Below are 12,600 nucleotides of genomic sequence, written 5' to 3' on the forward strand. Positions count from 1 at the left end.
GCAGCACACCTTAGGCCGGGAGTCTGTCTAAATGGGGACTTTCAGAAGCATTAACATGAAAGCTAACTGCGTGGGTGTAAAGTCAATGAATATAAATCAGCCGGTTAATCCTCAGGTAGGTATGCTCTTTCAAATGGAAAATGATCTGAGTTTGCTGTAACCTAGTCCTCCTACACACAGGGACCTCACGCCTACGGATGATTCACTTTCTATTTCTGGAGAGATCGTGTGTGGACTTGGCTTGACATGAGTCCAAACTGGTGTGAATGGCAGCAAGATGCGAGAGGAAAGGTGATGCAATTCAACCTTTGTCTTAACTCGACCTGTACCTTTTTCTACCCCGTCTCTTGTTGCACAAAATCAGGCCTTATGTGTGCCTTGTGTGTGCCCAGGGAGCTGCTGCAGTTGTGTGTGGCCGATTTCATGGCCTGGCTGTGCAGGTAGGCAGAGGCCGAGAAGTGATGTGCAGCCCTTGGGATGCGCTTTAGCACTGGTGAACTTTAAGGAAGGCAAGGCCTGAAATTTCATTGTGGGCGGACAGAGTAGGTGTATGTACCCTAAATAAGCAGTGAGGAGATTAAAGGATGGAAACTTTTCTCCTTGAGTAGGAAACCCGCTTTTAATTGAACTGGAGCTCCCTGGAACCTGACACACGTGGAAAATATTTCCAGCCATGTATTAGCTTTCCTTTAACTGCATGCTTTGTTTTTTTGTTTTTCTTTGACTGTTAGTTTGAAAATATAGTAGCACTTGAAATATGAAATTTGATAGCAAAGAATGGTGATGAAGTGGTGGGGAACGTGCAATGCAGAAATAAATAATTGTATTTAATCACATTTATGGCAGTGGGCCACGTACTGCTACACACATAGAAAAGTCAGTCTTACAAATCTTTAAAATTGTCTCCTTCTGGAATGCGATTTTTTAGGGTAAGCTCGCTCACCGTGTCACAGATCCTCTGAAGCAGTTTGAAAGGTTTATATCCAGGGCTGTGCTGCACACCTGCTCATGGGGATGTGAGCGTGTGTAAAAATCTCAAAGTTCTCATTGAAAGGCTTTAGAGAAGAAAGTTCTCTTCAAAGGGGGAAATAAATTCTCCTTGGGTGGAACCAAAAGGCTGCCCAGAAGCTGAAAACAAAAGAGTGTGCTAAGGAAGTGGTACAAGAAGAACTGCAAGAGTGGTTGAGGGAGATGCTTCATGTGTGTTCTGGAGAGGTGATTTGTGACAGAGCAAATTAGTGTCCTAACGGAGGTGACACTGAGTGGATTCGTCTTGAAGAACTTGCACAGTGTTTTAAAACTTCCTATATCCTACTGCGTAAAGAGCAGCTTCAGTGAGCTTAAACGTTCCTAAAGGACAGCAGTTAGGTCCAGTTTAGACTAAAAGTGCAAACTGTGCTTCTGTTACAAATCCTTTGATGGAAAGTTTTTATTTGCTCACCAAAAAACACTTCCAGAAATGCCCATCCCGGTGGGAGTCAGGAGAGCAGCGACAGCTGGGTGCTGAGGGGCTGAGGCCTCATCCTGCTCGTGTGCCTCTGCTCTTTCTGCCCTGCTGAAGGATCTTCTCTCCCTAAAACACCTTTTCGGAAGACATTTGTTTTGTTGATTTCTTTTGCAAATGCTCTTAATTTGCATAGGATCAATTTGTAACTTCAGTTTTGGGTGAACTTAAGCCCCTGGAAGTGCAGGAAATGAAGACCCCTGGGAGCAGCAGGGCCAGCCGAGGACTTGTTGTGGCTCTGCGTGCAGGAAGGACACGGTTAAATCTTCTCTCACCTCTCTAAGAAGAGCACGTCTTGGTGTTGTATTTAATGACTCTTTGCATCTGATGAATGGCACCATAAAACTCGCTATTGTGGTAAATTGCTTGACAGCACTGGAATTAGGATGTATGTTTTATTATCTAACGTCTGCCTGAACATACAAAATAAAAAATGAGTAAAATTGAAGGGGATCACTGTTATCTGATGCATGAATATTTATGGAGATATTTTCAGTGAACAATTAATTTGCAGACTTCTAAGCAAGATGTTTAATCCCTGCCTTGAACAGTTTGCCTTCCTCTGATTGTTTTATTTTTGTACCATATTTTTTATTTTTAAACTATCAGGGGAGATGCCAAAACCCAATGACATTAGAGGGTCTGTGCAAGGCATGAATGCTGAATGGTTTCTACCTGACGACTCCAGACAGACGAGCATTTCCCTGGTTCCCTGATACTCAGCATGTCTTGCAGCAAGTTGATGTGACTGTTGTGCTTCGTGCATTATTACATGGCTGGCTTATCCCTGCTCACTGACCTGGTCTTTCTCTCTCCCTCTTCTCCCCACCCCCTGCCTTGGTGTAGCTCTCGCTCCCAGAGGAACAGAATGAAGTGATGAGGAATGGCTGCGAATCCAAGGAGCTGGTCTACCTTGTACAGATCTCGTGCCAGGTAAACGCCACTTTTTCTCCCCCCACCTCGTTTTGCAGCCTGTGTTGCAGTATGTTTAGTGACAGCCTCATAATATTTTGATATGGCACTTCTCTGCAGCGTGTGTGGATTTTTTCCCACTTCTTCACTAGCTCAGTCCTCAGAAGGGTGCTGTCTGTGGTACTGTGACCAGCTAATTTTAAGGAAACAAAGGGAGCATCAAGAGGAGAAAATGAATCAGTTAAGCAAATAATCCCGGCTACAGTTTGTGCAGAGCCACACGATTAACCCAGGGACACAAGCAGGCGTGCTCAGGCAGTGTGTGTGTGCCTGCCAGTCGTGGGGGAGCACACGCCGACACACCAGGGATGTAAACAGATGAAATAAGTGAGCAAGACTGCCCGCCACTATTCCTGTCGATTAAGGCATGCTGCTGGGAGCCAGGAACTGGGGACTCCGGATCCGTTCCCAGAAATGTCTCCAGACGGCTGATATGAAATTCTTTCGCTGCTTTTGCTACTGTGGTACCAAAACGTTGTGAGCAAATATTCTGCTGCCTTGTACCTCAGATCCCATCTGCTAGTGCAGGGATAGTGACGTTGTAAAATGCTACATACCGGGTTATCATGTTTTAATATACCAAAGAAAATTGTTGTTTGTAGGAGACCTATTGCACTGGTAAACTCAATTGGGAGTTAATGCCTGTGAGGCTGTTTTCCTGGTCTCAGCATAGCAAGTCCTTTTCATCACAGTGATGTTATCCAAACCATAGCAATAGCTTCAATGACAGAGACAGACACTTCTCAGGTACTAAAATGAAGTGGACAGAGCAGGCATGCCTGCGTTGTCTGCACTGAGGTGCGTGAGGTAAGGGATTGCTTGCTGCCACACCGTGCCACCACAGTGCCATTACTGCACAGACAGGCTGCGAATTTGCAGCGAAATTGCTCCTCTGCATTACTCTGGGTGCATACTGCTGTGGTGTGTTCAAAGACAGCTGAGGAGCAAAGCATCTTGCTCTGGTTTGAAGGTGGAGCTTGACAGCTGCAGCAGTGTGTAGGTAACGTGATAGAAACACGCGGAATAATTCTTCTCTGTTGGCAGGGCTTACAGTGCAAGAGCACTCGCAGACACGTGTGTCTATACGTGCATATACAAGTGCTGCTTTTCAGAGAGGAAAGAGAGGCTGAGAGTGAACATCTCCTAAAATTGCCTGTGGTTGGCCAATTTGCTAGTACTGCTCTGACCGAGCTGTAGCCAGTTTAATAAAAAAAATAATTGTTTTTTTTTAGAAAAGGAGTCCAGGCCAACAGGCAGCACTGCAAAGTGTAACGGTGGACACGTGTCTGTGTCCCAGCCAAGAGCAGCGTGGTGACATACAATGGGATTTTTCTAGGGACTTAAGGAAATTGAAATTTCCATATATTTTGGGTCCTCACATGTTTGGGACTTCATTCAAAGTGCTGTTTAGAGTTAAACTTCAAATTCGTTTCTGACTGACCGTTTCAGGTGGGCCTCTAGAATGTACTGGCACTTCAAAACCGTCCGTTGCTTTAGAGCAGTTGTACTCTAGCCTTGGAGCACAGCACTTCTGATCTTCCTGCCTACCTTACTGATCTCTTTAAAGATTACCAGGACACCCTCAGGTATAGTTATGTTTTTAAATCTTGCAGAACGCGTAAGCACAGGAGCAAGCCCCCGGAGTTGCAGAGAGCCAGCGTGAGGCACAGATGGTGCCGTGATGGAAGTGAGCCCAGCTGTCCAGCAGTTGGGCTGACACTTCTGGCAGACCCTCAGGTGCTTCTCAGGGATGTTTCTGAGACTACAGAGGAGATCTGATTTCTCCGGGGACAGTGTGGTGAGTTTTGTGCCTTGCCCAAGGCAGGTGCTACTTTGCAGGCAGACTTAACTGAGCTGCTGCCCAGTAGATCCAGAGGCTGCGAATCATGCCCAGCTGCTGAGTTGTTACTTTCTTTTTCAGTGTTTTACTAAACTAAAATGAAAGCACTGGGAGTTGGCCTTTTCACTTTAAAGGATGGGCACAGAACCAGCCACCTTTTCATTTAGTAATCCAACTATCTAGGGTTTCTCCACACCCCAAGTGGTGTGGAGGCTAACATCTCTGGTGTTAGTCAGACTAACATCTCTGGTGTTAGTCTGTCCCTGCCTCTCAGATGCTTACAAAGCTGAGAAACTTGTGGCATCTGGATTCAATGAAAGGAAAGGCATGGAAGGAGCTGCACAGCTGAGTATCATTTCTACCGTGAAGATACTTCACCCCTGACATCTCGTGGCCTCTCCTAATGTCCAGGGAAAGATTCCATGCTGTCACACACTGGATACCAGTGGTGTCTGGATGGATTTGGCTCCACATTCGAATCAAATGGGAGGTGTGAAATAGCTCATGGAATGATAGTGCAGTGGGGAGAAATTTTGGCAAGACGCGTTTGTATCAGGCCAAAAATACTGAAGGAGGGAGAAAAAAAAAGCCTATAAAACAAATTTTACTTTGCTTGCCCTTCGGATATGCTACTAGCATTGGTGTTCAGCCTACTGCAACAGCTTGCAAGTCTCCTTGATTTCTCTCATGGGCACAGAGAAAAGTGATTCTGTTAATTAGGGCTAAATCTGTATAAATTTCAAAGCTTTAAGATAGTTATGATTTGTTGCAAAAACAAGAGTGTGGTGAAGAGCAATGGCATGTGGCCATCCTGGCAACTTTAGATTACAAACTTTAGAGAAATAAGCTGAAAAGCCTGGCTCTGGGATCGATCACGTTGTACTACTGTGCCTTGCCCAATTTGGACTGTATGCAGATACAATCTGTGTGCTGTGTGGTCCATAAAAAGACATTTATTTTGTTATTTTGCTCTGTAGCAGACAACAAACCCAAAGCTTTTGAACATTAGACTTTTAAAGTATCCAGCTCAGCTTTAGCTGTGTTTGGCAGACTACAATTCGGCATTTACACTAAGGAAATTCTATCCCACTCTTTCCCATCTGTAAGTATAATTTTAGTGGTGTAAAGAGAATTATTGTTTGATGACTCTTTTGCAAAACCTTCCCAAATAAAGTTTAAAAAAAATGTTGAGATGTGTTTGTGACACATTTCTGCTGCAAGTCAGCTTGTGAAATACAAGCTTTGTGTGAGGTTCAGAGGGGTTTTTTAAAGTCTCTATTGAGCTTTTCTTCTACTTAGAGATCTCAAAAAATTAATCCAGGTTATTAGCTCTTAAGAAGAAGTGGGAATATATAGAAAGCTGTTCCAAGGGTTTTTAAAAGTGGAAAGACGGGATTCTTCTTTTGATTGCTTGGAACAAATTCACTCATGAAGACTAACAGATGACTAAGGTAGGTTTTTAAATTTTGTTTGAAAGATCCAATTTTTGTTTTGTTTCTTAGAGCAATGAAGGTGGATTTAGCTTTTTTTTCCAAGGAAGATTTCACTGTTTAACTTTCACTCGTTTCCAGGAGATTGCTTTCAGGACATGCACAGTTCCTGCTGTTGACAGATTGCTATTACTGAAGTGAATATGAATAAAATCCCTTTCTATGATGAAAGAAGGGTGGTTGGGAAAAAAAAAAAAAAAAAGACTCGTAAGCAATCTACAAATGCTTGAAATCTGAGGAAAGGTTTCTGGGAAAAGGAATCGTGTTTTGAGGTTGCTCTTTCCCAGAGCACAGACAGTATGCCACGTGCATTTTGGCTAGGAAGGAAAACGCCTTTTAGGAATGGTAGAGATTTTTTTTTTGTGTAGGAAATGGAGAAGCATAAAATGCTGGGATGGAGGATGTGAGGACTGTACCTGTGAACCTTCAGAACTCTGCAGGCAGTAACTGTGAGCTTTAACCACGGACATTAAAGGACCACAGAGGATGTCTGAGGCCTTGCTGAGTTTGTGCTGTACCTGTAGACTGTGAAGGTCCACTGACAGCATCTGCAATTCTTGCTGAGTTCCACAGGGATAAGCAAAGAATTTACAAGGTCTGCAACACATTTAAAAGGGGTTACTATGTGTGTTGAGAATAAATCAACAAGAGTAAGAGCCTGCAAAAAGGTTGAAATAGGCTAATCCATCCAACATGTTTTGTTGAGTTGTAAAGCAGGCTGAAAATCTGCCTTTTTAATGTTTTTAGATTTGCCTGTGTGACATTACAGCAGCAACTCCCTGCATACACGCTTAAGTATTATAACGTAAGAATGGCTAGTCTAAGCTGTTATTCTGAAGAACAACAGAAACATAAAAAGCATGTGCTACTCATTGCAGTGTGAGGTCTGTGGTGTTTCAATGCCACAAACACCATTTTTGTGAAATTTGGAATGGCAAGGAGAGAACAAGAGAGAAATTGTGAAAATATTCTAAGGTAGACCTTAAATTCTAGATATCACTTATGCTTTTTATCCTTCATTTTCCTTATCACTGATTATCATTGTTGAAACAGAAATGACAGGCACTAGAAACCAGAGAAGACAGACCGTGCAGGCCTGGGTGATGTTTAAAAAATCTTAGGCCTAGATCTCATGATAGTCCCTGAAACACAGCTTGACTGCTGTGATCCCAGAACAAAGCCACACTACATCCTCTGTTTCCTGGGTACTTTTCATGGGATAATGCCAACTTCCTGCAAAGGCAGACTTTTTGCTGCAACCTAGGTGGATTTCTAAGGCTGTTCTGAAGGCAGGAAGCTCTCATGGTCCAAGCGGGTTTTTTTTCCATTTTTCTGCTCTCATTTGCAGACCTCGCGCTGGCAGTAAGTTGAGCCACACAGCTTTGTTGTATAGGATGCACAGTGCTTTGCGCTGTTCCTGTTATTTGTTCGGGGCAGCCATTGCTGTCTGTGCTGCATTCAATTTGATTGATAGAATAAGGTCTCTGATGTACTGGGTGAAGGCATTTACGCAAATCTACGCCCCTTGTATCTCCCAGCTCTGCCTTGCAGGAGATACAAGCTCGGTATCTTCTCTCTGAAGCACTGTATTTGCAAAACCCTGAAGGCAACCCCATCCAGCGTTCCATGGCTGGAAGCATGGTCGCAATAATAAGTGTTTCAGGGGCAGCAGGGAGAATGCCAGGAAGAAATGGGATCCAAGTAGGAAGAACAGTCAGGACTCCCCATCCTGGGTGGTTTGTGGGGAGAGAAGAGTGGAATATAGTTTCACAGAAGCAAATGTCTTACTCAGACTACTAATGTCTAAAGTATGGTTTGCTGATTCCATCTGCCTGTGATAGTCCGTGCTAAAAACCACAAACTGCTTGCAGTAGGATTTTTGAATCTAGCATTCAAAAACTTTTTGTGTGATTGTTTTTTCTCTGAAGGGCTTATTCTTCAATATATAATAGGTTTGTTTTGTGCGACTGAGGCTCAAACACCTAGAGAAGAGTCACTGAGTAAGTACTGCAAAATTTGCTCCTGTGAAAAGCTACAATTCTTTAAACAGATGGGGCTCTAAGGGCCAAATTCTAACACACATATACATGATTTTGTGTGTGTGTGTATATATATATATATATACACATATATATATATATACAAAGAGAAAAGCTAGTCTCATCTGTGTTAATGGGATAGATCTATGTTGGAGCATCCCAACTGTGTCCTACTCAGTGCAGAGTCTGTTCCTCAGAGTACGTGTTACCTGCTTCTGCTTTCTTAACGTAGAATATGCTGCCTTTGTTGTTTCAGGAAGATTTTGCTAAACAAAAGCAGTTCCCCTGTCGTTTTATTGTGTATTAAATTCAGGTGATGCTTCACACCATGCCTGTTGCAGTCAGGCTGCAGCTTGCTGCCCCCAGCGGTGTATCCTCACTCCTTCCAGTGATGATAGAGCTGCTGGATGAGTCCTGCCAGGGGTGAAAACCAAATTCCCCCCTGTGGCTCGTGGCAGTGGTGGTACAACCAAACTGAAGTAGGTGCAAAACGGACATGCACTGAACTACGAGGGTGTGCCCTGGTTTCATAGTGTATTTATTAGCTGCTTTGTACAGGCAGTGCATAGGGACCCACAATATGTGCTAAAGCTTCGTCTGTTCAGGAGGGTTCAGGAAAGGTACGCTGGTTTAAAACACAGGTCACAGTCGTGGCCTTTCCCCCTGGCTTGTTTTCTGTGCTTCTTTTCTGATGCTGCTACCACTTGCCTAAAGATAACAGCAACAAAATGCCTGAACAAATCTAACTTCCACCACCAAGTTTGCCTATGGGTACCTCACGTGCTTGCATGTGTTTGAAAAGCCCTGTTGTGATACCAAGTATTTACTTCTAAGTCCCCCAAAACTTTTAAAATCCTGACCACAGGCCTTTATGGATCAAGTATTTCTAGGCTGTCCCTCCAGATGCTCTCAGACATGGAAACCTCTGCCTTAAGCATTTCTAGGGGGAGAAGGGTTTATGCTAGTCAAAATAAAGCAACTAAAATCCTTGTTCCCACAGTGCTAATCCATCACTTGATGTGCTGTGCTTGAGTGCTTGCTCGTAGGCTGTATATGCCTTCTGCTCTCAATAGCACTAAATAAAAGTGAAGGACAATAGTAGCTGGGGTTAATAAGGAATGTATGAGGCTGGCAAGCAGACTGAAAAGAGCTGCTGGGCTATGTTCAAAGCTTGGGAAATGCCAAAACACTGGCAAGGTAGCATTTTTGAGAAACTTGGGTCTGTTCCAGGCTTTTTGAAAGTGAAGTAGCATCTGTAGGGAAGAGAGAGAAAGTACTGAATTGCATCGGAAGCCTTTAAAACTGCATAATTAACATCTATTACTGTGTAGCTGTTAGTATAATACTAAAGGATAAATTCATTCAATAATTAGGATAATAATCATTAAGGACAAGGATCTGACTGACTGTTCTTTGGAGTTTTGCCACCCGACACTGATTTGGGTAGGGCAGCACTCCCATCAGCCAGGATTAACGCTGTGCTGTGCTGCCTCCTTCCCTTTTGTAAAAACACACCCTGCACTGTTCTTGCTCTGCTCGCCATGGCATTTATATACAGCTCCCATTAACCAGAGTGGTTTGGACATGTGTGACAACAGAGGTAGCAGTTCTGAGGCGAAGAGGAGCTCTCTGCACCGTGTGGCACTGCCTTTTAGTCTGAAGCTTACAGGAGGCACTTGGCGGGATGGCTGTGTGGGGACCGAGGGGTGCTGGCAGGACGGCTTCCAAGGCTCACACTGCTTGCTCGCTTTCATCAGTTGCAGTGTATTTGTGCTCCTCAGGACTCTGGAGTGGACACGTGGAAGCCAGCCGCTGTGTGCAGTGCTGGGTGGGCTGTGATGGGTCCGGGAGCAGCACAGCACTGACCTGTGGCAGCACCGCAGCTCTGGGGTCTCGTTGTCCCACCGCAGGGTCGCTCCTGTCCCAGCCACAGAGCAGTCAGTGCTCCTGTGTGTGTGAGTCTGTCCACTGATAACAGGAGGTGAAAGACAGCTGGGGGTCGGTATTTCATTTCTCCATTCTGGCACTTGGATTTTTCCCTATTTAAATGTGTGTTTTGAAGGAAGCGAGGTCAGTGTGGGCCTTTCTTGTTCTTGACTCTCTATGCTTCAGATGCAGTAACAGGGTTCTAGCTGTGCATGGGTTTTGGATTGAATGATTTATTTCTTGCGTGACAGTGCAGAGATAAATATTATCATGGAACTGCTTATGCTATGGCAAATCCCTTCAGCAGGTGCACGTGTAGATGCATTTCAAGCTGTCCCTTCGGTATGCCAAAGGCAGAGGCTTGCTCTGCTCTGTTAACGGCTTCAGCTTCCAGCTCTAGCAGAGAAGAGGTCTGGTGAATTTATTTGATGGTGTTTTTTACTGGGGAAGGAGGATATCTAAAAATGGTCACTGTAAGATAACAGCCTGGCAGTTCCTCAGGCTTGCATCGGACTGAGCTGCTGTCTGGTATCTGTGAAGGAGCCGGTGGGTGCTGCAGGGCAGCAGCAGCCCCGTGTGTGCTTCAGGTGCTTCTCTGCGATGGAAACCCAGCGGAGTGAGGCTTCAGTGTAGTCCTGCTCTAGAAAGGGAAGCAGAGCAAGAGGGAGAATTACTTCTTGGAATGAAACACCAAATGGCATGAATGTGCTGCCATGAAGGTTTCTGAAGCAGGAGAGGCTTTTAGGATGATGTGGTGGTTTGTTAACGGCATGTCCTTTGGGCGTTTTGCCTTTAGAGAGAAAGCTCTGAATTAGAAAGATCCATCTTGTTGTATCTAAATTGCATTCTATTTAGCTCTGAAACAAGAGTGAAAATCAGTGTTGAAATTTAAGAGGACAGGGTAGCGATTATGGTTTCTTTCTGCCAGCGCTGCCTTTTGGCAGGCTCTGCTGTCACGGGGCGCTTTGTGGACGAGGCAGGGCCCGGCCGCAGATTGCAGAGAGCACTTGGCTCAAAGTGCTCTGCAGAGACGTCGATTCCTGCCCCATAGCTAGGCACGTGGAAATGCGTGGCCGAGGAGCAGCATGTCTGCGATTTGACTTCTTTTACAACTTCTCCAAGAGCCACATTTGGTTCAGATCCAAACTGAGAGGAGGACTGTGGTGGATGCCCCTGGTTTTCTTAGCTGCGCTGATGTTTATTCCTTGTGGAGGTTGAACACGTGCACTTGTAACAGCAATATGACAGTGTCTGTGTCTTTGGGAGAGTCAACAGCCATTTGGGACAGGTAACAAAGCCGTTTGTGCAGTTGAATCCTTTGATCAGCCAGCAGAGCAGTGAAATGGGCTGAGCACAGCCAGTTCAACCCCGTGCTCCCTCTGACTTTACAGAGTGCTTTGACTCGTTGCATTTGAAAATGAAGGAGGACTTCATTAGCAGCTGGGCCAACCGAGACCTATTTCAGCATTATAAAGAGGAGATGCTGTACTTGGCAGCTTGGTCCTTGTTTTCTGGCTGTAAGGTCAGCAAGAGCCTTTAACACTGTAACTGGTTTTCTCTCAAGGAAATGTCAATATCTGCACTTTAAGGAAGTTTTGTAGCTAGCCTTGAAGGTGTTACTGTGAAGACTGTATATGCAGGAAATGAAGAAAATCCCTTTGGATGTCACAGCTTAAATTTTGAGACTTGACAATAAAATTATTATGCATTTTACAGCTTTCCAAAGCTGATCAGCCTGTCTGGGAGAGAGACATTGAAAAAGGACAGAGAAGACACCTCCATGGTGTTTTGTTTTATTTTGTTGGTGATAATCCTTTAAAGAAAGCCCTGGAGAGACTGAGGACACGTGCATGTCTTAGCAGTGTGGCTGGGCTGCAGTAGATGAGCTGGCAAAGGGAGCGTAGAAGCAGAATAACCCGAGGTTGGTGCAAGCAAGGGGTGTCCCTCGGTCCTGCTCACCGCCAGCCCCGGCAGGTCTGCAGAGCTCCCAGCCGGAGGCACCGGGCTGCTGCCATAGCGGGGCTGGGGCTCCCGAGAGCTTCGTGCTGTGTCCTTTCTGAGCAGGGACAGAGATGTGAGCTCTTAGCTCTAATAACAGCTGAGCGAGCATAGAAAAAAGGCGAGGTGAGCCTGGTTACAACGCCTCAGACCCAAAGGACTTGCATGTTGATAGACTTCATATGCCTTGGAAGAGCCTCCCTTAACTTCCAGGCAGCAGCTTCCTTGGACATAAGGTGGAGGGGGTGCAGCGTTTTCATTGTTTGTAGCGGGTCTTTGACATCACTGAACAAAGGGGCAAAATTCTCAGTCTGGGATGTTTGGAAAAGCTCTGTCCTACCAGTCACTCTGACTGCACCTTGATGAGCTGAAGCCTGATGGCGTAGAGAAAATCTATAATTGAGTTGGCTTGGTAATAAAACCCCGATATTGTCTTCTTCAATAACTAGAGGTGCAGTAAGATTTGTTTAAAAAAAAAAAAGAAAGAAAAAGGGTTTTCCTTTGAATGAAGTAAATCCTTCATAATTGCATCTCTTTTGTTCTAGTTTGATGGAACATAAAATTAATATTAAGTTAATAAATGCTTATCTTCTGATTACAGCAGGTACAGTGCTATCAAATAACCCAGATGCTTGCCTGCTCTTTTATGCAGATGTGCTTGTCAGGGGAAACGGCTTCATCACACATGCCAACTGGCTTTTGAGGCAGGACCTCTGCCCCAGTGGTTAGGTCTCCCAGTGCGGTGCCACAAAATAGGCAGGTTTTTGTTCTGGAGAAAACTTGTCCAGGAATCAGCATCAGAATTCTCAGAGGGAACGTGATCAAGGTCAG

General features: G+C 44.8%; 1 protein-coding gene across 9 annotated transcripts in view; it reads left to right on the top strand.

The window, feature by feature from the left end:
• ARHGAP32 (Rho GTPase activating protein 32) overlaps nt 1-12,600 on the top strand; it is a 266,569-nt gene that overhangs the window by 157,303 nt on the left and 96,666 nt on the right. For 7 of the 9 annotated variants that reach the window (XM_082777983.1, XM_082777990.1, XM_082777986.1 and 4 more), the window contains one exon: nt 2,351-2,437. The exons of 1 other annotated variant lie outside the window; for it this stretch is intronic. In XM_082777983.1, the coding sequence (XP_082634109.1) occupies nt 2,351-2,437 (87 nt within the window). Of the gene's footprint in view, nt 1-2,350; nt 2,438-4,163; nt 4,275-12,600 lie in introns of those variants that run through there. One more of the 9 variants, XM_082777992.1, reaches the window with a different exon arrangement.

Source organism: Aythya marila (assembly GCF_965140915.1).
Source record: "Aythya marila genome assembly, chromosome: 23".
Taxonomy (NCBI): domain Eukaryota; kingdom Metazoa; phylum Chordata; class Aves; order Anseriformes; family Anatidae; genus Aythya; species Aythya marila.